This window comes from Mauremys mutica, chromosome 7, assembly GCF_020497125.1.
Source record: "Mauremys mutica isolate MM-2020 ecotype Southern chromosome 7, ASM2049712v1, whole genome shotgun sequence".
Classification (NCBI taxonomy): Eukaryota; Metazoa; Chordata; order Testudines; family Geoemydidae; genus Mauremys; species Mauremys mutica.
The window spans coordinates 93,265,219-93,290,031 of NC_059078.1; the positions used below are offsets into that span (position 1 = coordinate 93,265,219).

At 39.3% G+C, this 24,813-nt stretch overlaps 1 protein-coding gene across 11 annotated transcripts in view; it reads right to left on the reverse strand.

Annotated features, from left to right (window-relative positions):
• Positions 1-24,813, reverse strand: part of PRKG1 (protein kinase cGMP-dependent 1) — a 924,943-nt gene that overhangs the window by 17,614 nt on the left and 882,516 nt on the right. For 9 of the 11 annotated variants that reach the window (XM_045024165.1, XM_045024169.1, XM_045024166.1 and 6 more), the window contains 3 exons: positions 11,912-12,051; positions 7,436-7,525; positions 3,665-3,806 (listed from right to left, as the gene is read on the reverse strand). In XM_045024165.1, coding sequence (XP_044880100.1) covers positions 3,665-3,806; positions 7,436-7,525; positions 11,912-12,051 — 372 coding nt within the window. Of the gene's footprint in view, positions 1-3,664; positions 3,807-7,435; positions 7,526-11,911; positions 12,052-20,249; positions 20,364-20,837; positions 20,973-24,813 lie in introns of those variants that run through there. The other 2 variants (XM_045024173.1, XM_045024174.1) reach the window with 2 other exon arrangements.

Consider the following 24,813-nt stretch of genomic DNA (forward strand, 5'->3'; position numbering starts at 1 on the left):
TAAACCAGAGCATGCTAGGTTGTTACAAAATAAAACACAACCACAGCGTGACATTTTTCCTGAGTTAGCCTTCATAGTATAAACTCAAGTGCTTTTCGTGAGGTAAGAAGGGAGAGTGACAATGAACCAGACATCTCTTGGTAGTTAGTGGTTACTAGATCTGTTCTAATAAATTCTTGAATCAATGTCTGCCCTAAGTGATGTTGGACATTTGCACATGGCTCACATTTTTTCCTTCTTTTAATACCAAACTCCTGTCTGAGTAATGAACTATTTATGTCAGTTTATTATGGCCAGATGAAAGGATAAGCACCAGTTCAGAACAGCATGAACAGGTCCTGTCCTGCAGTCTGTGCTTGCTCTCCTTTTTCCTATGGTAACTCATGCCATCTGAATAATTCCCAAGAACTACAATTTAAGCAGAGCAAACAGTGACAAAAAATAATCTCTCTTGGCCATACTTTTCCCCCTTGATTAGCACATGGAACCACATCAATTGGGATTTGATCAGGAGCTGCCAGTGGAACATAGTTCTATGCTTTGAAAATGACAGGGAGACCCTCAGGTTTCACTTTCACTCAATAGAAAGAGTGGTACAGTAAAACAATTTGTCACTCAGCTAGGAGATGGCACTGTGCTCCAGTTATTTGGGCTTTTATAACAACCCACAGAGTGTCACTGCAGGAGAGCATAAATCTAGAGCAGCCCCAGCAACGGTTATAATTTAGACGAGGGACCAAAACAGCACACAGCCACCTGTTGCATCCCGAATTATGCCAAGCTAAACTCAGAATTGGGCCTTTGTGCTTTTAATAACAAATAAATATAAGCAGACTAGAATCCATCTTTTTGTATGACTGGGTTGAATGATGCGTGCTGAGCAGCAGCTGCATATGGAGACCCCCTAAATTCCATTTATATCTATGAGGTTTTCTCTATAAATCTTGTGAGCATCTTTCTGTACACATCTATTCCACCCCCGACACAACCCATTTAACTCCTCGCTACCCCTCTGGCATGCTATCTGTGGCAGCAAGATACAGGGGTGGGAGAATGGCCCTGCACCACTTGGGAATATCCCTGATTTACGCTGGATCCTCAGAAGAGAGTTTCCCAGCTTAATGCCAGAGCTGGTTTATGGAGGCTATGACAAAACCCAGAATTAGGGCCACAAAATTTAACCCAAAACACACCAAAATGCAGTAAAACCAACCCCATAATACAATAGCTCTTAAATTTTCTGCTACACTCAGAACAAGCTCCACTTAATAAATCCCCTTTCCTGGAAAAAGCCCAGGAAAATAGGTGAGTCTTGCAGTGTGTTAAGAAGATCACCAAGTCCAGACACAGTTGGATGAAGGACATTAATTTCTAATTTAAGGACTCCTGTCAGAGAATGTTCTGCCATCTGTCCCTTCCTATTTACACTAGGGAGTTCAAACAACTCTGGTGATTGCTACTGCCATGGTATCAGATTGGGAGTCAGATGCTCTCTCAGATTGTAAGGTCAAAATTATTTATGGTTCTAGCTCAAAACTAACATTTTAAATTTCATCAGAAAAATCATTCTGTAGCCAGTGTGGACGGTGGAGTGTAAGTGCAATGTACTCTTACTAAGTAGGTTGCTGCTTTCTGCCCTGGCTGCAATGTCTGAATATTTTGAAGCTATATCTCCATGTTGAGAGCTCTGGATAATCCAGTCTTGTAGTGACAAAAGCATGGATGGTGAAGAAAGAAAAGGATGCCACCTTCTTATTGACATATTTTCTGGAGCTTTCTAGTGGAAAGTGTTTGCTTCACAATTTTTAATGAAGTGGCTGACAATGTGATATAAAGCTTGAAGCCACAAGCCGGGGGCATGACTGCAGCTAGAGATCATCTTTTCAATAAACTAAAAACTCCATTTATACTACATTTTAAAATGGTTGTCAAAAGATGTGGAACTTTTGTTGCCAGCTACTGAAGCTTCTCTGTTTGAACTCATGAGGTCCTATGACTCTCTCAGCCAACAGGAGAGCTCAAGCAGTAATTCATCAGCAAATATCTTGGATAAACAAATGAAAAATCTCCTCCTCCCCAGTTGCCTTCCCTCATAGTCACTTTAAAATTAGGGTTCACAAAATGTTTCTGGACGAGAGTGTGGGGATGGGAAGCCCAAGGTTAAGTGAATTGCCTATGTCCAGTTTTGCAAACATTTTGTGTTCCTGGATGCTGTTTGCTTGGTTGGCCTACACCTGAACACACTCTTATTTTAATAGGTTCAGGGTGAATATTTTAGTAATGCTACTATGCAGGTGTTTTCATATCATGTTCTCAGTTCAAATCAATAATTTCTGACTAATATAAAAGATTTTTAAAGTACATATAAATACTCTCTGCAGCATTTTATGCTTACACTTTGCCTGGGTAGGGATGAAGGTTTGTGTGTGGGGTGGGGGGCCTACCTGAGCAAGGAAAAGCTTTCTGGACCCTCATTCTTCTAGCAAGTTGTCCATGAAGGGACATAATTCAGTCCTTAATATTTAGTATTCATGTGCACATGTCTAATGGCCGATACTTTTCAGAGAGCCAGTCAGATCTTTACAGCCAAGCTTCTGCTTTTGCAGGAGCAAATAATGGTATTTTACTATTTAATTTCCTGGTTTTCAGGTGAAATCAGGTAATTAAAATGTCTAAATGGCTATTATTTATGCCCACTAACTAAATTATGAGCATAAAAATGAAGGTCAACTTTACAAATCTGGATTACCTTTCCTCTGCCTGTTAGTTGCCCAACATTGTTAAGCAAATCCATATGAAACCTAATACACATAGCTACATTTTGATTATGTAGAATTTCTCTAATGACCAATGTAAAGATTTAAAAAAGGGAGTAACAAGATCAGGTAACACAGATATGTAAGAACTCTGGCACTAGTGATATTGTTTTACCTGCCTCAGATCACGTAGGGCCTGATCCTGCAATCACTTTCAAACATGCTTAACATTATGCATGTAAGTGGCTGTACTAAATTCAAAGCAACAGTCTAAGGGCATTACTTGAAATCAAGTAAATACTCCTGTACCAAAAGCTAAGCACATGCATAAATGCTTGTAGGATTGGGGCCTTCATCTAGAAGTTTAGGCTTAAAAATATTAAAATATAACTAAATAGGAAAAGACTCTTATTACAGCAACATTCTGTATTAGCTACATTTTAGCAGGACAAGCCGGAGGATTTAAAACAATTAATGAGAGTAATCATTTCTTGAAATAACAAAATGTGATTAATATCTCCATAAAACAAATAATTTTTTTTTAAACAAGCAAAGCAACTTGTTCACATCAGGCATTAGTAGCCTGCAAAAAATTGGCACCAGTAGGCTGTAAAAAATAAAAGCGATTAATGAGTGTGAGCCAAATAAAATATCGAAACATCTATTGTAAACATCTATTTTTGCCCCTTTATGCATCAACATGGTTAGATGGATTTTTCCTAGTTCTCTTCTCTAAATAATTTGCTCTGGGACTGCAACTCTGAATGCTAAGTTTCAGACAGAAGTACTATTTTGTGGGTGAATTATAACTCCTTAGAGTAGGAGTTTCTGACTTAACTCTAGTGTAGTAAACATGGCACTGTAGTATTTTTTTGCTGCACAGAAAAAAAGACATTGTAAGCACTCACCAGTTTGGCATAACCTCGGTGATCTAGAATGAGGTTTTCTGGCTTGAGGTCCCTATAAATTATTCCTTTGGAATGCAGATAGGCAAAAGCTTCCACCACACATGCTGTATAAAATCTGGTCGTAGAATCTTCAAATGAACCTCTATATAAAAGAAAATGGAAAAAGGTCTGGCGGCCATTCAAAATATTTGCATTTAATGTTGTATATTTGGTCAGGGGCGGCTCCTGGCATCAGAGCACCAAGCGCATGCCTGGGACAGCAAGCCGCAGGGTGGGGGGCGGTCTGCCGGTCGCCGTGAGGGCGGCAGGCAGGCAGCTTTCGGCGCTGCGCCTGCGGGAGGTCTGCCGGTCCTGCGGCTTCGGCAGCAATTTGGTGGTGGGGACGCTGAATCCGCGTTACCAGCGGACCTCTGGCAGGCGCGCCGCTGAAAGCCTCCTGACTGCCGTGCTTGGGGTGGCAAAATACATAGAGCCGTCCCTGTATTTGGTTGTACCATTATTGCATGTCACTATGATTACAGCAATGAAATTAAGTTTAATAAGAATTAACCTCTGCTATGCATGTAGGGAAGCAAGACCATATAGATTTACTACTCTAGATTTTAAGGTCTCAATCTTGCAAGATGCTAAGTACTCTGGCCCATTCCAGCAAAGTTCTTAAACGTATGCGGAGTCCCACTTCACCTTGAAAGATCAAGCCCTAAAACATAATTATAGCTCAAAACAATTTCGCTATGAAACCATCTTTTTCAAAAAGTTTTGTCTGTAACTACTTCAAAGACTTGTGGCATCAAGACAGTACGTTTCACATATTTTATGATCTTATTCTAGCCACTCCTTAGCTGCCAGAAGGAAAGATACTGTGAAATAGCTGTATAGATATGATACAATCATGTTTCTCTCTTTGTCTGTTTAATTGGTTGAAAGTTTATAGCTTTGAGATAAATAAGGAAAGCTTCTTTGTTCAAGTTGTGCTTATGTTTTTTTCAGGTGGGAAAAGAGAAGATATCAATATCTCTGATTGATCAGGGGAATACTAACTATCCAGTTGTAGATTAGCTATTTACTCTTTAGCTGCCAAACTAGTCTTCTATAATAACAATTAGGGAGACTATGGGTTGCCAACCCTCCAGGATTGGCCTGGAATCAGCATAAATCTCCGGGTAACTATTGAAAGCAATCCAGGAGATTTTAATAGGATATTTCAAGAAAATGACATTATGTCATGTTGGGGGAAAAAAATCTCCTGGAATAGCTTCAGTCAGAGTTAGCAACCCTAAGGGAGACCCACTTACTTTCTCCTACGAAAAGACTCTTCTTCACTAGCCAATCTGATCTACTCACTTTACAATACATACACAGTTTGGAAGCCCTCTACTAATTGGAAAATAGCCATTAGCAAACTCATTCCTGTTTGGTTCCCACTCATGAGGTTAGCATTCTACCCGCTGGTTGAATTCCCAGGAAGCATTGTTTTAAACCAAAGTTCCAAACTTAATACAAATATTAAGTTAGATTAGACACAATTATGAAATAAATCTGAAGTCATAACAAAAAAGAATGATATTCAATTCAAAGAAAATGTTGTATCATACATCTTTCATATTTACCTCGGATATATGTTTTGAACTAAATCTATTAAAATGGATCAAAGACTAATGTTAGATACTGTTCATGAATGAGACAAAAATAAAAAGCTCTTACTTGGCAGTTGAAGTGTTAATTTCAAATTTAAAGAAGTGAATCGCTTCCTGCTCTTTTGGAATGAATATATAGTTACTTGAAATCATAATTAGATTTTGACAGCAGAATTGTTTGAGCTCTACTAACTGAAACTAAAATAAATGTGCTTCTAAGCTAGATGGCAGTAGAGACCACAATTCAAAGAGCAAAGGAATGAAAGAATTTATCAGACTTCTGAAAAAAATTTAAAAAAAGACTAAATCCAGACACCTGTTAGCTTTGGAATTGTAATGCTTTTAAATATATTGATGGCAGGCAGATTTTTAGAAGAAGCGGAATATAAAAAATAATAAAAGTAACTTCTTAGGGATAATTAAAATATCAGTTTGATATTTGTTTTCTGCTCCATTTTCTTTTAATGTTTAAATTGCCTGTTTACTCTGAGGACAACATTCAATTTACAAATTTAATTATATCTATTACATTTCTAATTGTGTTCATATATTTATAGAGTGTTTGTGTACAGTTTACTACATGGTTATCTCCCCTCATATGTAATATATACATTACACCCAAAAAGCTAAGTTAAAAGAACATTATTAAAGTTACAAAGTCAAGCAACCAAAAGTTAGGAAATGCCAGAATTAAAGTTGTCTGAGCAGCTTGTGTTCTCCTCATTGTTCATTGGCCCATGCCTTATTGACTACACACTTTTCAAATCCTGATCTGATGAGAGAATTATTAATTCCTGCATGGGCTTTTCTATGGCACTCATCACTATGTGTCTGAGGTGCTTCATAAACATTTAGGAATTTATCTTTTTACAACCCCTGTGGAGTAAGGGGATATTATCCTCATTTTACAGATGAGGAACTGAGACACAGATGGAGGGAACCACAAAGGCTATGTCTACACATCAGTTAAACACCTGCAGCTGGCCCTTGTAAGCTGACTTGGGCTCAGGGTGCTTTGGGCACGGAGCTGTAAAATTGTGGTGTAGATGTTCACTTGGGCTGGGGGCTGGGCTCTCAGACCCTCTCGCAGGGTCCCAGAGCTCAGGCTCCAGCCTGAGCCCAAACACCTACACCTCAGTTAAACTGCCCTTCAGCCCGAGCCCCATGAGCCTGAGTCAGTTGGCACAGGCCAGCCACGAGTTTTTAACTGCAGTGTACACGTACCCCTAAGGGGCGGCAGCAACATATGTTATCAGAGGCTGAAATATAGGCGGCACACAGGGAATTTTTACTCTGGAAACTTAGGTGCTAAATGAGTTTAGGTGACTATGGGGTTCAGCAGGAGTTTTGTGAATCATGGTGGAGCCAAAACTGGGACTTAGGCACCTAAACCCAACTAAGTCTCAGGTTTAGGTGCCTAAGTAGCTTTGTGGATTTGAGCCAGACACACTAAGGTTAAAAGTATCCAATAACTTTGATTCGGGCACTCCTCTGCAATGTGAGAGACCCAAGTTCAAACTCCAGCTTCACATCAGGGAAGGGAAATTGAACCCAGGTCTCCCACATCCCCTAGGTGAGTGCGCTCACTGTTGGGCTAGTCTAAAGGTTATAAGGGAGGCTACTGCTTCCTCTTGTTTGCTTCCTCCCTCTGTCTCCCTTACCCATTCCCCCTCCCAAAATATATTGGGTGAAAGTCAGTTCTGAATACACTCCCTGCAATTTAGGACACTATGAATCGGATCCTCTCCCCTGGCTCTGTTCCCTTTTTATGGATCTTAAGATGCTCAGGTTAAGTGGAAGAGTCTGGAAGGGGGCATGGTAAGGTGGCAGAGGACAATCCTCAGGGGGTGGCATGATCACTGCCCTAGTTAGTGTAATTTAGAGCAGCCCTTAGGTTACTCCAAGTTATGATGGGCCACTTTAGTCGCTAGTCATCTCCAGGATGGGGGGAAGAAGAGGATGGAACAAGACTTTCTCCACCCTTTTTGTGTCCTGTGCCAAGCACAGCTTGGTGATACATCTCGCCTTTAATGTATGTTAGAGTTTTTCTGCTAGGAATAAAGATATACAATATTACAATTCACAGTGACATATAATTTTCCCTTTAAGATAGAAGGTTTCTAAAATTTCTTACCTGTCCCTGAGAATTGTCCAAAGCTCTCCACCTAGACAGGCTTCCATCAACATGTATAAATATTTACTGTCCTTGAATGTCCTGTATAGCCTATTGTTTGCAAACAAGAAAATGCAATAAAAGTTAAAGCATTCTTTTTGGTAAAAAGTATTCCTGTGATACTTCACACTCCTTATTAACCATGAACATCACTTACTGTCTTCATTCTGTTGTATAATACTTGAAATGCTTCAGCAGAACAGATGCAGTATTTTAGTGTATTATAAGAGGATGATGTTGCTACTCTGGGAACTAAATTTAGGGCATGACATTTCTAACTACTTAGGTCTGATGTTGCTGCTTTCCAAGATCACTTGAAAGAGAGGCAAGACAATATGTACACCATTTCTTGTAATGAGTAGATCATTTATCCTTCAAAGTAAGGAGTCAATCTGTAGATCTGAAGCCTTCCTTTCATTTAATAATTTCAAAAGAATGCCCCTTAATTTTGGTTCATGTAAGAATTTAACACAATTTGCTTTTACATTTCATAGACCTTATAAAAATATCAAAAGATGTTTGTTTCCTCATCCAGGATGATTGAATATGTGGGAAAACCTGCCTAATGAGATAGTTGGGGCAAGTAACATGTATTCAGCATGTACTGTATGTCCGGCTTAACCTAAATTCTATAGGAAAACGTTCCTTTCTACACATTTCTGCAACATTCTTGTGAAGCAGACTGGAAACTGTGTACCAGCTTCAGATAAATTAAATAAATGGAGTTTATTTAATTAAATATGGAAATAATACAAGGAATTCTACATTGTTGTATTATCTCATTTGTTATTAAACTAAATTAATTTTACTCCGCACAGATTTTTTCTGACAACATGCAGCTGCATTGTAGAATCTTTCTGGGAGGAAGCTGTACATTTTGGCAGATGGGTAGAGGACCATTGGGGTTTTTGGCTCCTGGGAAGTTAAGGTCTGGGAGACAGTTTGAGTTTGTTGGATAAGTACATTAGCTCCCAGTGTTGACATTTAAATCACCAGCATTAGATTTCAGAGTTACCATAGCACTGAGGCGAACTATTCTCAGAGCTATTGTTATGTCTGTGAGAGTTAACATTTCAGGCTCTCTGCAGAAAGCAGCACACTTTGCTATGGCTGTTTACACTCAGATCTCACACTTGGAAGGTTTTCTTTGCAACCACATCATATAGAACATTATTTTAAACTATCTCAAAAGGTTAGATTCTGGAGCATAATTCTTCAGCAATGAGTGGATTCTGTAGTATATTCTGTGACTGTGCAATTACACCCACGCACAGGGCTCTGTATGTTTTAAGCATTACGGGCCTGATAATCTCAGGTGACTACAATGAAAACAGAAGGTGTTGCAGAATCAAGCAGTTCAAAGTAAATAACATACTTTGTTATACCTCTCAAGGAGCTGTTGTGTGACATATGCCATGAGGCAGGGATAGACTAGCTGGATGCTTGATGGATCATGAAGCAGTTGTTTAATGCATTAGTCTTTTATTTTTGGAGGCATTTGGTTAAATACTAGCTTAGGTAACATGAAACGTGTTGGTCTCAATATAGTGCCTATTGGACATTACGTCATGAAATTGGGCAGAGTTTGTCTTTGTACAGCGTACAACCAGGGCCAGTGCTACCATTAAGGCGAACTAGGCGGTTGCCTAGGGCGCCAAGATTTGGGGGTGCCACTTTTTTTTTACAGCAGTTCCTCCCCAGCGCGTGGTCGCTGCTCTACTTCTCCCACCTCCCAGGCTTGCAGTGCCAATCAGCTGTTTGGCGCCGCAAGTCTGGGAGGGGAGGAGAATTAGAGTGGGGGCGGTGTGCTCGGGGAGGATGGTGGAGCAGAGGTGAGCTGGGGTGGGGAGGTGCTGCACGGCTCTCGGGGGGGAGCTGCAGTGGGGTGGGGGCATCTCAGGGCAGGAGGAGGAGCTGCTGTGGGGGGGGCGCCTCAGGGTGGAGGGGGGGCGGGGAGCTGCTGCAGGGCTGGGGGGGGAGGGCGCAAGGTGGAAGTTTCGCCTAGGGTGCAAAACTTCCTTGCTCCGGCCCTGTGCACAACACAATGTCACTTAGTTTTTTTATTACTATTGTTGTTATCATTATTGTCCTATCACATATTTTGGAATAACTATTCATCTTTTCACCTCTACTGGAAAAGTTTGAGGCTTATGATCCAGGTCAGGACTGAGGAGCACTTGCTGAGCTGCTTGAGGAAGCTTGCAAAGTCTGCCTGAGTCAATGTTACTTGTCTCTTGCTTTCAAGAGTGCCAATAGTCACAGAAAAAACAGAAGGGGGAAAGGGGGGCTACTGAGTATATACTGTACATGCCACCATAAGAAATATGTAGCATAAACCTACCTAAACAGTTTCTGATCAATTTTAACATCTTTAGGTTTACCCATCCTTATAGCAGCCTTGCAAATGGATCATTACATGAGCAGCCTTATTTTAGTGCTTTCTTTTCCAATATTCTGCATAGACCTGAAGATAAGATACTGGAAAGTATTTCCGTTTATCTTACATAAGCATTAAATACACACAAAAAAGAAGGAAAAAAGTTGATTAGTATATATTTCATTAGCTATTGAGGCCAATGGTACTAGTCATGTAAAAGTTTGCAGGATCAGGCTCATAATCTTGAGAATATGTTCTCTTTCAATTATGTTAAAATGTTCTTTATGTTTTTAGTGGTCATGTTCTGCTAGCTGTTATATAATGGCACCTTCCATTACATTAGTATATTGATTCAGACAGTGGGTAGCACATTAAAAACTTCAAAAAATATTTTGTATCTTGTAATAGTCTACAAGGAGTACTTGCAATTTCAGTGCTATCTCAAATCTAGATAACTGAGGCATTTTTATGGATCAAATATGAAAGAAAAGCAAAGTGTAAAGATAATTGAAGCATTACATAGTGCCATCTTGTTTACATCATACAGTAATTGTTGTGAATCAAGCATGAGGCTGAAATAAACATATTACAAAGGCAATAACAGATGGTGCTTCAATCGCTAATAAAAGGTATACATACACAATTTTCATTTCAAGCCTGTGTAATTTAATGCTCATGTAAGACAAGATACTAGAAAACATTTCTCTTTGTCTGATGTCTAATGTAGAGTACAGGAAACTAAATCACTACTCATCAAAAATATACAGATAACTCCCTGGCAAAGTTATTGTTCCATTTCATCTCAATACTAGGAGAGAGTATTTGCTATTCTTATAGGTCTAAATCCAGGCACAGAGAAATCTTTTGTGTGCAGCTCTCCTTCCTCCAGAGTGAAAGTAAGGCTCAGCAGCCCCCTGTTCCCTCTTCTTTTAAACCTCACAGAGGCCCCTCTGCCACCCAAGGTCTGCACAGAGGTAGGAGATGAGACTAGACAGCCAGGGGGAGAAGTGAGTATGTTAGGGACACATCATCTCTGCTCCAGCTCTGTGGAGTTCACCTGGGTAAATAATAAAGCTCCATTGTATATTATCTTTTCTGCTTAGCCCCCATCTCCAGTGGAATTGAGCTGCAAGGGAGTGGGAGTTCTGCCAAAGGCCAAAGCTGGTGCAAAGGCACAGCGCCTCCCCATGAATCAGAGGATCTGCCAAGTTTCTGATGGGTGTTGCAGCATATTTTGCTGGGAAGGAGACACCCCCAGCTGAGTGATGTGTGTAGGGGGAAAATCTCTGTAAGGGTGTCCTCCCAGAGAGTTCATCCCCCACAGACCTGTGTATGGATTTTACCACAGAGAGAATGATTTCAGCGATAGTTTTATTAATTACCTAATTTGTTAAATAATATTGCCAATGCCTTTGCAATATTTATTGAATATTATATATTTCAACTGTCCAAGGCTCTTACAATAATCTTGAATACATAAGGGAGCATCTCACCATCCTGTTTTCCCCCAAATATTCACAATTTTAAGGGATGCTCAGTGTCAGATAATGTAAGTGTGCTTATGGTTAGAAAAGTACTAAGGCCTCTTGTTACATATTCAGAGTCACATCTGCTTATCTTTCTAATCAACATTTGGTGTTACCGCTTTTTACTCTTAGAGAGCCAATAAAGCTAAGGAATAATGAGCTAGAGTCTGTTTTGGCATGTGCATAATCAAAATATTTGTTGAATATTGTTGACTCTCTACTACTGCTGTTGGTGCATGATCCAGAAAGAGTACAGCTTGACTTCCAGAATCTAGGTTGAGTTTTCAGGGCTGAGAGTTAAAAATATTGAGCAGACTTGTCAACTAATTGAGAGACAATAAACATGGAACATTATGGTGCCATACTTGCAGAGTCCCTTGACAGCAATGAACTACGATTAAAAAGTGTTTTACCTATAGCGCTTATGGGACAATTCATGACCAATTCCATAACACATTGCAATTATATAAGAAACAGTAGCCAGACTGGAACGTTCTCAACTTGAAATGAGTTTATGAAGTGTAGTGACAGTACCTCACAATGAAATCTGAGTGAGCCCCCTGCATTATCTGCTTCTCTGAGCGTATGTGCTCCTGCTGTCTTGTGTCCACTATGTGACGTTTCTTCAGTATCTTCATTGCAAATGTTTTGGATTCTTCACTTTTCAACTGGACCTTGAATAAAAGTGGCAAATATATTAGTTAGAAGCAGCGCCCATAACTCCTTAACAATCTGGAATTTTGGATGGGCACATTTTAGCTCCTTCCAAAAATGTTAGATCTTCTGGAGAATAGAAAGTTTATTTCATAGGGGGATATAAACATAATTAAACAAACTGAAATAAAAATGAACCTAATTCTCAGAGCACTAAAGATGATTGTTCTTGTCTTCAGTATTCTGCAATGTCAGAGGGACTGACAAATTGACTTTTCTTCAGTTCCTCCACCTACCACAAATATGCTGTCCTCTTCTCCTACCTTCTTAACAATTTCCAACCTTATGACTGCCCAATAGAACACCCCTTCCTCAGTGCTTACTCTCATCAACTGACCCAGCCTCCCTGCACAGAGCCACTCTGAATTTCATGATCAATTTTCCCTGTTCCTAGTATGACACCCCAGTGCAACCTATCTCCCACTCCTGATTTCTAGGCCAAGAGAAGGATTTGGCAGAATGGGTAGATGGGTCACATTGTGAGGCCAGAGGAAGGACAGGAGGAGAGTTTGTAGCAGCAAAAATGTATTCAGGCATAAGTTATGACTCAAGAGCTCCCAAGAGCTAGGAACCCTCCTTTTTTTTTTCCAGCACAGTGTTCCTTAGCTTCTCTCTTAGGAAATTAACCAGCTCCCCCAGGGATAACCATTTGGAAATTAGCCAGTTTCTTATGCCTTAATAAAACACAAGTTTTAACTCACTGGATCTGTTCACTGCAAACCAGATTTCTAAATGTGGCATATTGCTACACCATATCCAATGATACATTTGCTAGTACGATATGCCATTGAATTAAAAAGCCATTTACAACAACTTTCTGTGTTGAGGGGAAAAACAACCACAACAGCATTATATATTTCTCTCAGCTATACTCTCAGCATAATGATGCTGGTTCTAATAAGTGTACAACTTTAATAAAAACCTTTTCTATAACTATAACATTTCCACTGACTCTGACAAGGGACTAGAGTCCTTGAAAGGTTTAAATGCATGAGCAAAGCTAGCTTTTCAATGGTGCTGCTCTGGCATATCTTTACTTTTACCCTTGACCCTCAACTAATCTATTTTTCTTGTTACAAAAACAGGTGTCTGTAAAGTTTATTTTTTATTTTTATTTTTTTTGCTTAGCCTAAGCACAGGAATCACTTAAGATCCCTCAGAACATCTCCCTATATGCAGTGGGCCAAATTCTGCATCGATTTACATCCTGTGAACTGACATCAGTATCCATTAGCAGACAATGGAGTTGAATAGTGTTCAAGTCAATAGAGAATTTGGCCTGATATATTCATCTGCTTTCACAGATAAGAACTTACTGGAATGGCATCTGAAGGGCTTTCAAGAATGCAGAACTAACAGAAGGGATCTGTCCTGTCTTCTTCCTTCTCCACAAATTAGTAAGATTCCTTGGAGCTGGCTAAGTGATATCTTATAGTCTAGCCACTCAAGACAACAAACAAACAAAAACCTCCCATGCTGAACAAAGGAATACAATTACAAACTGCTAAACAAGCACATATGCACTTAATAATTCTAGGTGCTGTGACTGATCCACATGATCTTTTATGCAGTTGAAAAGGAAAATTGACCTCCAACCAGTTTCCTTGTAGCTATCATCAAATGACAGAATAAATTGATAATTCACGCATCTGGCCTCCTACTTTGATAAATTTCTCCTCTTGTTACAGTAAACCAGTCATATCACATCACATTGTCACGTTGTGAAGAGTGCACATAGTTAATTACATTTTTTCCATATAGTACAGTGTATGGTACAAATGCTATTTGGCAATTTTTATGAAAACACAGAGATGAAGCCAGCTTTCATTTTCAGGTTTCATTTTACAACCTCTCTATCAATATACCCAGGATTTTGAAATGCAGGCCAGATCAGCACTCTAGTTTGTCTCTGAGGGAGGGACATAATGTGGATGAAACATAACCTATTTTTTTTTTTAATATTTTTTATTTTAAAAAGGACAACCATATTTTCTTAAGAGAAAAGACAAAAAAAAGATCTAGGTTGGTCTAAGAAAAGTCACCTTCAAAATCTTTCCTAGCCTGTCTTTGAAAACTATAATCTTTAAATCCTTTCACTTTCCCGTCAATCCTTGCTAAGTGGCTATGAAGACACTTTAAATGTTTCAGTTCATGCCAACTCTGTAATAACAGAGTGGAAAAATCTGTAGATTAATTTGCTCAGAATCAGAGCTTTTACTGGATATAACAGCTGTCCTCTCTAAAGCCAGGGTAACACATATGGATATACTAAATTTAAACCAAGGGGTAGGTCCTCAGCTGGTATAAATGTACACCAAATAGCACTACTTAAAGAGCAACACTTTCCCATGTGATTCAGCAACAATGTTTAATAAATGATGATCCATTTTTATACATATACATTTTTTATCATAAACTCTAATTTTTTAATTCTACTTCAGAAGTTTTATATATAATGACCCGATGTCCATTTTACTGGCATGGCTGACTGTTTTAGGTAAACTGTGAAGACCAAGGGTGTGCTCGGACTCTGACGTGGACTCACAGCCTATCTACTCAAGATTGTCCCATACTATGGTGTTATGTTTAGCACCTGTGAGTTCTGCAAGCGGGTCTGTCTCTACAGAAATGGTTATGTTATAGTTCTTCACATTTGTCATAGACATATCATATTTGCTTGCTGCCTCATGGAAAAAGGCTACAGAATCTCATGACAAGTTTGTATGACACAGTGTAAGATTGATGAATTTAAGATCAAGAAAATCTGAAGATGGATTGAACATCCTATCATTACTTAGACCCTTCTGATAACACTTCTGAGGGTTTTACTTTTACATACGTTTCTGTCATTACGTGCATTGGAAGCACCTTGTTTCAGATTCTGATTTGCTGGCTTATGTTTCTTGCTCTTGGCACACACTGATATGCTGATGTTCTATACGTATTCCCATTACCATTGATACAAGTGGTTGCCTGTCTTTGCTTTGCAATAAATGGGATATATATCTTTAGGTGGTTGTAAGTCTGTTTTTAAATTTTGAAGCAGTCTTTTCTTAAAAACCTCTTGTTGTGTCAGTATAATTTAAGTCCTGGTATTTGTGGTTTTTTTATTTTCTCCATAGTTGCAAGCATTTTCAGTCCCACATGAAACTTTTGTTTTTCCAGAAGAACTGTTCTTGCTTCCCATACCAAGACTCTCAATTATTATTTTTAAATGAAGCTTATGTTTGCCATCTCATTTTATGAGAGACTGAGTATAGAGACCTATACAATCCACATCAAATTAAGAGAAACCTTTCTTGTCACTCAGGTTTCCCAATTACTCCGTTATGTTTACACTGCACTGTGCTGCACTGCTATGCCTTATGCCTATACAACTTAAAAATAGGGAGGAGGGGAATAGTTCTGGATTTACTGCACATGGAAAATGAGGGGGTTATGTGTATTATTTTGCATACATATCATATATACCTTAACTCACCCATTTGATATTATTCTAACTGATTACACAGAATTAAATCAAAGGAGGCTCAAAGTGGGAGAACAAAGAGGAAATAAAACAATGGCAAAGATAACGTACAGTCCGGTCCAGAGAATACCAATGGTCCTCGAGGAAACAACAGAGAAATTATTAATTGATGAACGCTCCTGCCAGGCTCTAAAGTTTACTTTTTCCAGACCTGAGCTTAAGATCAAAGAGGATATTAAAACCTTAATAACAGTATCCTGAAAGAAGCAGATTGAGAGGGTTGTCAGCAGCTTCCGAGGGAAAGATACTGACAGAGACACACTGACAGAAACGGCAGCAAGCAGACTCTCTCTCTCAACCCAGAGATGGAAGTGACCAGGCTGACTGGAACGTACCAAAGCTTGCAAGGAAAGAGTAAGGTTTAGATAAGGGAAAATATGCACATGGGACTTTTTTGTTCTATTCCTTTTGTTGTATACGATATACCTTTGAGTAAATAAATTATGCTTTGTTTTGAGGAAGCTATTTTTGAATCACTTTAATCAGTCACTGTCAAAGGTTCCCAGAGGATACAGGTGCCAAACACAATTGAGCCTGTTGTGCAGTGCAGTGTAAACAGTTGGGAAACAGGGGGTCTGTAGCCCAGAGATCCAATCTCCTAGAGAGGTAGGATTGCAGGGTTCCACCTAGAAAGTGTTGAAGGTAGTAAAACCTGTCCCCCCAAGAGTACACTGAGAAGAGACTAAACAGAAAATAAAGCATAGTTTTCTTTATAACAGTGACATTGCAAAATCTAGTTTGCTCTGTCAGGTACCCAAATTGCTCAGTTTTCTATCAGAATTATGCATTCAATAAAGAGAAAACAGCTGCCAACATTAATAATTTCAAACAAAAGCCAGTGCATTATCCATGGTGGTACTGCAGGCATTACAAATAGGACTTGTTTTCTTTTGTCATTTATTTTTTACAGACAAATAGTTCAGAGAAAAACAACTAATATATAAACAATGGAGTCAACAGAAAATCATTAGTAGATTCAATACAAAAGCTAAAGTACCAGCAACCTGTCTCAGCCTAATCTAAGTCACAGAATTTTTTATGTGTGAATTTTATTTGTCAGCATTACTACTGCCTGCCTTTATTTTTAACTTTCACATATAATAAACATTTGTAATGATCTGAGTGATTTTCAGATCAATAACTTAAAATTTTATGATGACTGGTAATAACAATAAATCATACTTCCTCTTCCCTTTCTAGTAGGTCATTCTAATAGCATGGATATTTGCTAAGGTTATGTCATTTATATCAAAGACTTTTTTTTTTTAATGACTGGCTTTAGTGATGCAAGTAACTTATTGAAGATTCCAAGGAAGCTTCAAAATAAATAAATAGTGCAAGAGTAGTTACTTTTTGGACAGAAAAAAGTCAGCAGTTTTCTTAGTATCTAATAACAGTTCTACCGTCATCTCCATACACAACACACAAAAAGCAACAACTATCCAATGCAAGGCATTGACCTACAGCAATAAGAAAATTCAGTCAAATTTTCCACTCACATTCCTAACTTATTTTAAATCGCATAGGTATTGCAAGAGTTTGAGATCAGTGTGGGATTCATTTGTATTGTGTCTTCTTGAGGCTTAAATTAGGATCTCCTTCCTTCCTATGGGTTTGCCAGGCCTTTTGGAGGTGAACTTAATGCTTATTTTACAGCCTGCAAATGGAAATCCTGCATTTATTTACAGGTAAAGTACAGGTATTGGCACTGTAAACTTCCCCACCCTCTTCAGGGAGCCTCAAACCTGAGTCTCCATGCCCAATCCATTATTGGTGTTCCTGCTGAGATTGCCAAATAGCGCTAATTGTGCTGGTTGAGATTATGATGTAAACTCCTGGATTCAGACCATCAACTCATTTCTGTTAATCCACCGAACAGTCATCTTGTTGTGATTTTCAGTAACTATTGACCTTTCTTAAGCCCAGTGACTTAGATGGGAAAAGATTTTTCTTTCATTAACAACCCTCTGAATGATGCGGTCCCCTAATTAAGTCATACACTTAATAGGACTTTCATATATTTTTCAGATTTTATTTTTTTATTACAATTTTTAAAATGAAAAAAAAAAAAGCTAAAAGTTGCCATAAAAAGATCACTGTTGACCAAATGAGACAAGGGCAGCTAAGAACATTTTCCCACAGTTTTGACAAGAAAATGCCACACTAGGATACAGAAGCCAAAAATGTTTGTGTATCCCAACTCATCAGAAGGCTGATGTGTTCAGTAGAAAGTTTAGCCTTCTGGGAAACCCACCACAAAAATTTGCCAAATATTTTTGCAGTGGAATGTATGAAGCAAAATTGTTGGGGAATTTTGCAAATGAGCCATCCTTCTGGAATTTTAAAAAACTGCCTTTAACATCACAGCAAATTTCAAAGGCCCTAGAGTAATTGCAGGTTCAGAGGGAGTCCTGCTGGGTAGAACCACATGTAACAATCACCTGCTCCTGAGACCAGAACAGTAGTGTCAGGGTTCCTTCCCCACTCTGAACTTTAGGGCACAGATGTGGGAACCTGCATGAAAGACCCCCAAGCTTATTTTTACCAGCTTAGGTTAAAAACTCCCCAAGGCACAATTTCTCTCTTATACCTTGGATTAAGTAACGCTGCCACCACCAAGTGATTTAAACAAACATTTAGGGAGGGCCACTTGGAACCCGACCTTCCCCAAATATACCCCTAAGCCCGTACACCTCTTTTCCTGGGCAGGCTTGAGAACAATCCCCCAAACCCCTCCACCTCCTTTCCTGGGCAGGTTTGAGAATATATCCTCACCAATTAGTACAGGTGAACACAGACCCAAACCCTTGGATCTCAAAACAATGAAGAACAATCAGGTTCTTAAAAGAAGAAATTAAAGAAAAGGTAAAAGAAGAAATTAAAGAAAGGGTAAAAGAATTACCTCTGTAAAATTGGGATGGTAAATACTTTACAGAATAACAAAAGACTCAAGAACACAGAGGATCTCCCCTCTAGGCAAAACCTTAAAAGTTACAAAACCAGGCATAAACCTCCCTCTTACACAAAGGAAAATACAAGCCAAAATAAAAGTAAACTAATGAATTTCCTTGCTAAATACTTACTAACTTTATAGGAGCTGGATTGCTTGCTTCCTTGATCTGTGTCCGGCAAAAGCCCACAGAACAGACAGACAGAGCCTGTTTCCCCCCACCCCCAGATTTGAAAATATCTTGTTCCCTCATTGGTCCTTTTGGTCAGGTGTCAGCTAGGTTACCTGAGCTTCTTAACCCTTTATAGGTAAAATAGGAATTAACTCCTTACAGGGTAAAGAGGGATTTTATGCTACCCTTAGCAGTATGTTTATGACAAGTAGCTGTGAGGGTCGACACAGTAGCTACTGGCTGACCTTTCTCCCTATCAGTTCTTTACAGGTTGGAAAGCATTCTGGTCATTTATCCTTCCTTCCGCCCCTCTACAGTCTTCTTTTCAGTTATCTCAGCTTTCAGAGCAGCATAGATCTGAACAAAGGACTTGTCTCCAGAAGTGGATGCCAACTCTCACTACCAAGGTAAAGAGCCTTTTACATATTATGTTTTTTTAAATCGGTGAAGGGGCAGAGACTGTGTAAGGAAAAAGTGTAGAGTAGTTGGAACCAGCTAAGCAATGACAATATTCAGAACTTATATTCACTGAAGGGTCCAGGACTCCAGAGACACAGCGTGTGTGTATCCAATCCAAGCAGCACTTCACACCTCCCACTGTGTTCAAAGATCTCCAAGTTGCTCTGATATCAGGTCCACTACTTCAGTGCTCCCTCTAATCTGCACAGATTGAGTAGTGGAATGCAAAACAGACTGAACACTGGACCTGTCTAGAGAGCTCTCAGTATACTGAGGAGTGTATGTCCCTATGCTTATGTCTTGGGCAAGGTCCCTTTTTCATTGAGCTTGTTAAAAACACAAAGCCTAAAAGCACTGCCCCTCTTTCTCTGACCAGTTTGTTGCAAATGAAATTATGAAGCAGAATTCCTGTTTCTCTTTCCATCACATTTTCAGAAAACACAGTTGAAGTAACACTGTTAATTCTCACTGAAATGCAAAGGAAAATGAATGAGGCAGAGAGTGGAGACAGAACTCATGCTCAGATTCCATGCTGAAGGGTGATGTATAAAAATCTAGGTTGAGAGATAAAATTAGATTAGATGGATTAGATTAGACAGCTCTGAAGGACTCTTCGTTTGCAAATAAACTGCATCCCAATGACACAGAGCGAGGTGAAACTGAAAATCTGCCTCCAACAGTAACAACAGAAATGCTATGGGAAAAATTGTTTCCATTTATTTTCCATTGGCCTAGAGACTGCAGTGAATAGGACACCAAATATAGAGATTTGGTTAAAGTTGTGTCTGCAACTTTAATTAGCATAAATTAAAGTAACAGAACTAGGGAGAACAGCCAGCTGTCTCCCCCCAACACAAGCTACCCATCAGATTAAGTTCAGAACAATTCCCAAACAAATAAAAGTAAATTCTTAACATGAGACTATCCCTCGCCTGTTCATGCAAAATATAACTCATGATCAGCACCAAGCAAGCCCCATATCCTCATGTGTGGAATGTGGGTTTAAGTGAGGGAAGTCTCTTTCTGCACCAGACAGCATAGCCCTCACCTTTCCAGGCAATGTGCAGCAAGAATCCAGTTAGATGTCACCCGGATAGTGCCTTGGACTGCAGCAGCAAATCTGGCCCTCCTGCTACTTCAATTAGCTTGCACTGGACACCTGCTACAGATGCAATAAATAACTATCAAATTCCCTAGCCAAACCTCCTGTGTACTTCCGGGAAGGCAATTCCTCCCTCCCTCCCCCATTGCAATATGGGAAGAGCTTTAAAAGGGAGCCGGCTGAAATTCAGAGCAAAATGGGAAATCCAGCAGTAAAAAACAGGAAAGGAAAAAACAGAACAAAACAAGGGAAGGGGAGGTGGGGCAAAGCAAACAGGTGCGAATGGTTGTGTATGCCTGGGAGACACAATACAAGCTGCTCTTCCCTTGTGGGCTGCCACTGGGCCAGGGAGGTGTCTTCAAAATCCATGAATGGGTCAGTGATATGGAAAGTAAGACCCTCTGCCCATACACAAAGCTGACACCACTACCACTCCCCATGGCAGTCCAGTCATGCCATGTTTCATCATCATTTGTTTATTACAATATTTTGAATCATTAATATTAAAGTTCAACCGGTTTCTTTTAAGCAAACCTGAACAGATTCTTCAAGTCCATTAATGTGACAAGCTCCTTTGAAGAAAACATGAGGCACTGAAATGGGCATCACTTTGCTGCCAACAGTTATGAATTCACATGACAGCTTCTAACCTCTTTGCTTTGAGAAAATATTACTGATCAAAATGTCTTTAACAGCTCAAGGGTTTTCTGCTCTTTGGCTGTTGGAATGTTTAAAAATGACAGTTCAGAGCCTGAGGATTAGAGCCAGAGCCTTGTAAAGAATTTTTTTTAAAAATCCATTCAAAAAGAGGTCAAGAGCTTTCAATAATTAGAGCAATATCCATACAAAATTAGCTAGGCCAAGTTGCTAACATCTGGGAGAACAGAAGAAAACAGATCTAGCCTCTCTCACTCTTCTGAATTCTTATTTCATTAGACCTCAGTTGGCTTTTGCATGGCTCACTCAGCTTAAACTGAAATGTTTCTCTGCTGGAACCACTCCAAAGTTGCTGCTCTGCTTATGATGTGTAAAATGCTTTAGCTTCCAACACACACAGTACGTGCAAAGACTGATTTTTAAGGCAGTTATAATTCACAGACGAATAAGTATTTTAACCCTGAAAACATTTTTCAGATTTCCAGCCAACTGAATGGTTAGCATGGAAAAAAAGAAGGCCTTTATGGGAAAATAGGATGATGTCTCACTCTCACAGACCTTGGGAGACAGGCCAGTCCTCGCTTACAGACAGCCCCCCCCAACCTGAAGCAAATACTCATCAGCAACTACACACCACACAACAAAAACACCAACCCAGGAAACAAACCTTGCAACAAACCCTGGTGCCAACTCTGTCCACATATCTATTCAAGGGACACCATCATAGGACCTAATCACATCAGCCATACCATCAGGGGCTCGTTCACCTGCACATCTACCAATGTGATATATGCCATCATGTGCCAGCAATGCCCCTCTTCCATGTACATTCATCCTCCTGAATAGTTAACCCTTAACGAATATTTACTAGAATGTGAAATAATTTTCCAAAGGAAGGATTTTTTAGTGAATATTACCGAGGAGGTTGTAATTAGTCAAAGCGGGCCCTGGAGTGCTCATGATGTTCTTGACCTCTGTCATAATCTGGGTTTACAGTATGGTACAGAGACTGTACTGCTCTTCTTGTGATGAATGGAAGTCAGATAACCGTGCAATTGTTTTTTACTATTATAGCTTTGATATTATTGAAATGCCTGTGGACTGTGGCAGGGATGCACAGAGTTGTTCTTGAATAGCTCTGTTCTTTCTTTCTGAGGGTTACTATAGATTATATTCTGCTGCTGCTGTTTCATGTGCAGATTATTAGTTAGGTGATATGGGCTATGGTGCCTTCAGTACACTGATATGGCTCAGCTCTATTTCTATTTCATTACCCTGATGGTGAAGTTGCTCATCTCTTCCAGCATCAAGCTGAGATTCGGGCATGGCTGAGACCTGGCAGCCCAAGCCCAAAAAGGCAAGACAAAGCGTAATGTTGCTTAGCTAGGTAAAACAATGAGAAACAATAGTGGAAGTTAGGTCAGCTTCCTTGAAAACGAGAATTTGCTTGTCTTTTTATATTTCTGCTTCACAGTTTGAGGGTCTAGCTAGACACAGAATCAACGGCTGATATCTAGGTAGCACCAGCACTTTTTGCTTTTTCCAATCTGCATTGGTAAGACGGCTCTGACATTTCGTGTTGACTGTGGAGTTGGATCTCACTAAAATGATCTATGCCTCTGACACATCCAGATTGGTGCAGGAGCACGTGCTGATGGCTGAACTGCCACTCCTAATCATTTGACAGCTGTATTAATAGTGATACTTTTAGTATTCATAGTCTTGTATTCTGAGATGAAATTTGCAATTTCAGTGGCTTTAAAAATTAAAATTGGAAAAGCTCCAAGCTGGTTTTGATGTATGTAAAAGTATTTGCAAATTAAATTTCTAATTGGTTTTGCTCATCTGCAACTTTTTAGAAGCAACTCTCAGTAAGAAACCATCCTAGCTTACTATCTGCACATCTCCTCCTAGTTTACTAGCTACAAATCCTGGAAGAAAGAAATTATGGATAGTAGCTGTCCTGGCTTCTAGGTAAGTGAAGATACACAGTAAATTGAATTTGTTTAAGTAAAAAGTACAGATTTCTCTAGGCCCTTTTAAAAAAAACATTAGATCAGAGTGATTTTTTTATGGATGTACAGAAACTTCAGTTATAGTGTTGCATACATTAACTCTAAATGAGCTAGTTGGTACTACTTTAATGTGTCCCTTTAAAGTTGCCTGTGTTAGCACAGGTAATACCTCTCAACAAAAGAGGATCCGCTGGATCATCTGACACTTCTGAAATTGTCTGCAGTTACCCTGTAATACAGTTAATAGAGATATCTTGATATAACAAAACTCAGAAAACTATGATTGCTATGGACAGGAACAGCTGAAATCTACATGCTCATTCTACTATCTCTTTTATCGTGATAGTAATAACCCACTCAAAAACTGTATCCACCAATTAAAATACAAGTGCCTTTTCTCTCCTGCCATCTACAAGGTTTCCTGTTTTCTCTGGTCTCCAAAATATGTATGTTTGACCAACTAAAATAGCAGCAGCTGTCACTGAGCATAGCATTTAGAGTACAGACAGGCTAAAGAGAATGCAAGCTGAGTTATCTTAATCCTAACAGCTGAACTGCTGCATGAACAGGAGTAGCAAATATTTTTTTCCAAGTAAAAGAGTACATATTTTTAATTCCAAAAGTATTCATGTTGGGACAACATGAAATTGTTTTCTCTATAAATAGTACTCTTTCGCTTTACAAATTGTGCTTGCAAAAATATTGTGGGAAGATATCTGCCTCAAAGTATTTTTCTGCATTCACTATTCCAGTTTTGTTGGTACAGTGAATGTTTTGAAGACACTGTACCCGTTTACTTAAGGTCTGATTCTGCACCTTTACTAAAGTTGTCCCTGATCCAGGATGCATTTAAGCATGTTCTTAACTATAAGTACATAAGTAGTCCCACTGGAGTCAATGGGACTACCTGTGTGATTACAGTTAAGCATGTGCTTAAATCTGCTGGATCAAGGTCACTGAGCAGCACATTATCTCATGAGTGGGCTATTCACAGAGCAAGATATTACTTAGTGTGAGTAAGAAGTGGCAGATTCTGGCCCTTGGAGACAGAGCCGTCGAGAGCGGGTTCGGGCCCCAGTGAAAAAAATTTTTTGGGACCACCAGCAAGGGTGGACTGACTAAACAGGGCCGACGAAGCTGGGGAAGCCGGGCCCCGGGCCCCCTTCCAGACTGCCGGGCCCTGGTAATTTGTACCAGCTTCTCTTCCCGCCCCCACCCTTGTTGGCCCTGCTTAGAGATTCTGGCTTTATTTTAATTGTATGATGATTGAAATTAAAAAAAAAAGTTAGAATTGAGTTTGTGGTGGATAGCAGTGTAAATCAAGGACCTGGAAATGGCTTTATTTCCTTGTTATTGAAAAAGATTAGATTCAATTAAATGACAAACCTGTGTTGTGGAAAGCACTAAATGTTGTATTGTTATGCAAGACAATTTAAATTTGAATGGTATGGAACATGGGAGGAAATCACCTGTAAAATTTTACATTGTATGGACATGTGAGTAATACATACCGTTCCATGCATAAAATCATCTCAATAAAAGTTAAGTACCAGAATAAGTGTTATTTAGATAATATATATTAAACAAAATAAAAATCACATTACCGTGTTTCTTGAAAATAATATTCACTTCTACAATCATTCACACACTCAGTTTTATTTCCATTTTAATTAAGAAATCTAGACTTAAAACAAATCCTCTTTCTACGCATTGTTGTTAGAGCAAGCTTTATTACACCTTGGCTTCTTTGAGGTCAATTGGAGTTTTGCCATTGATGTCAATGGAGCCAGGATTTCACTCATTATTTATAATTATTGGACTTATTACTCCCAAATAGA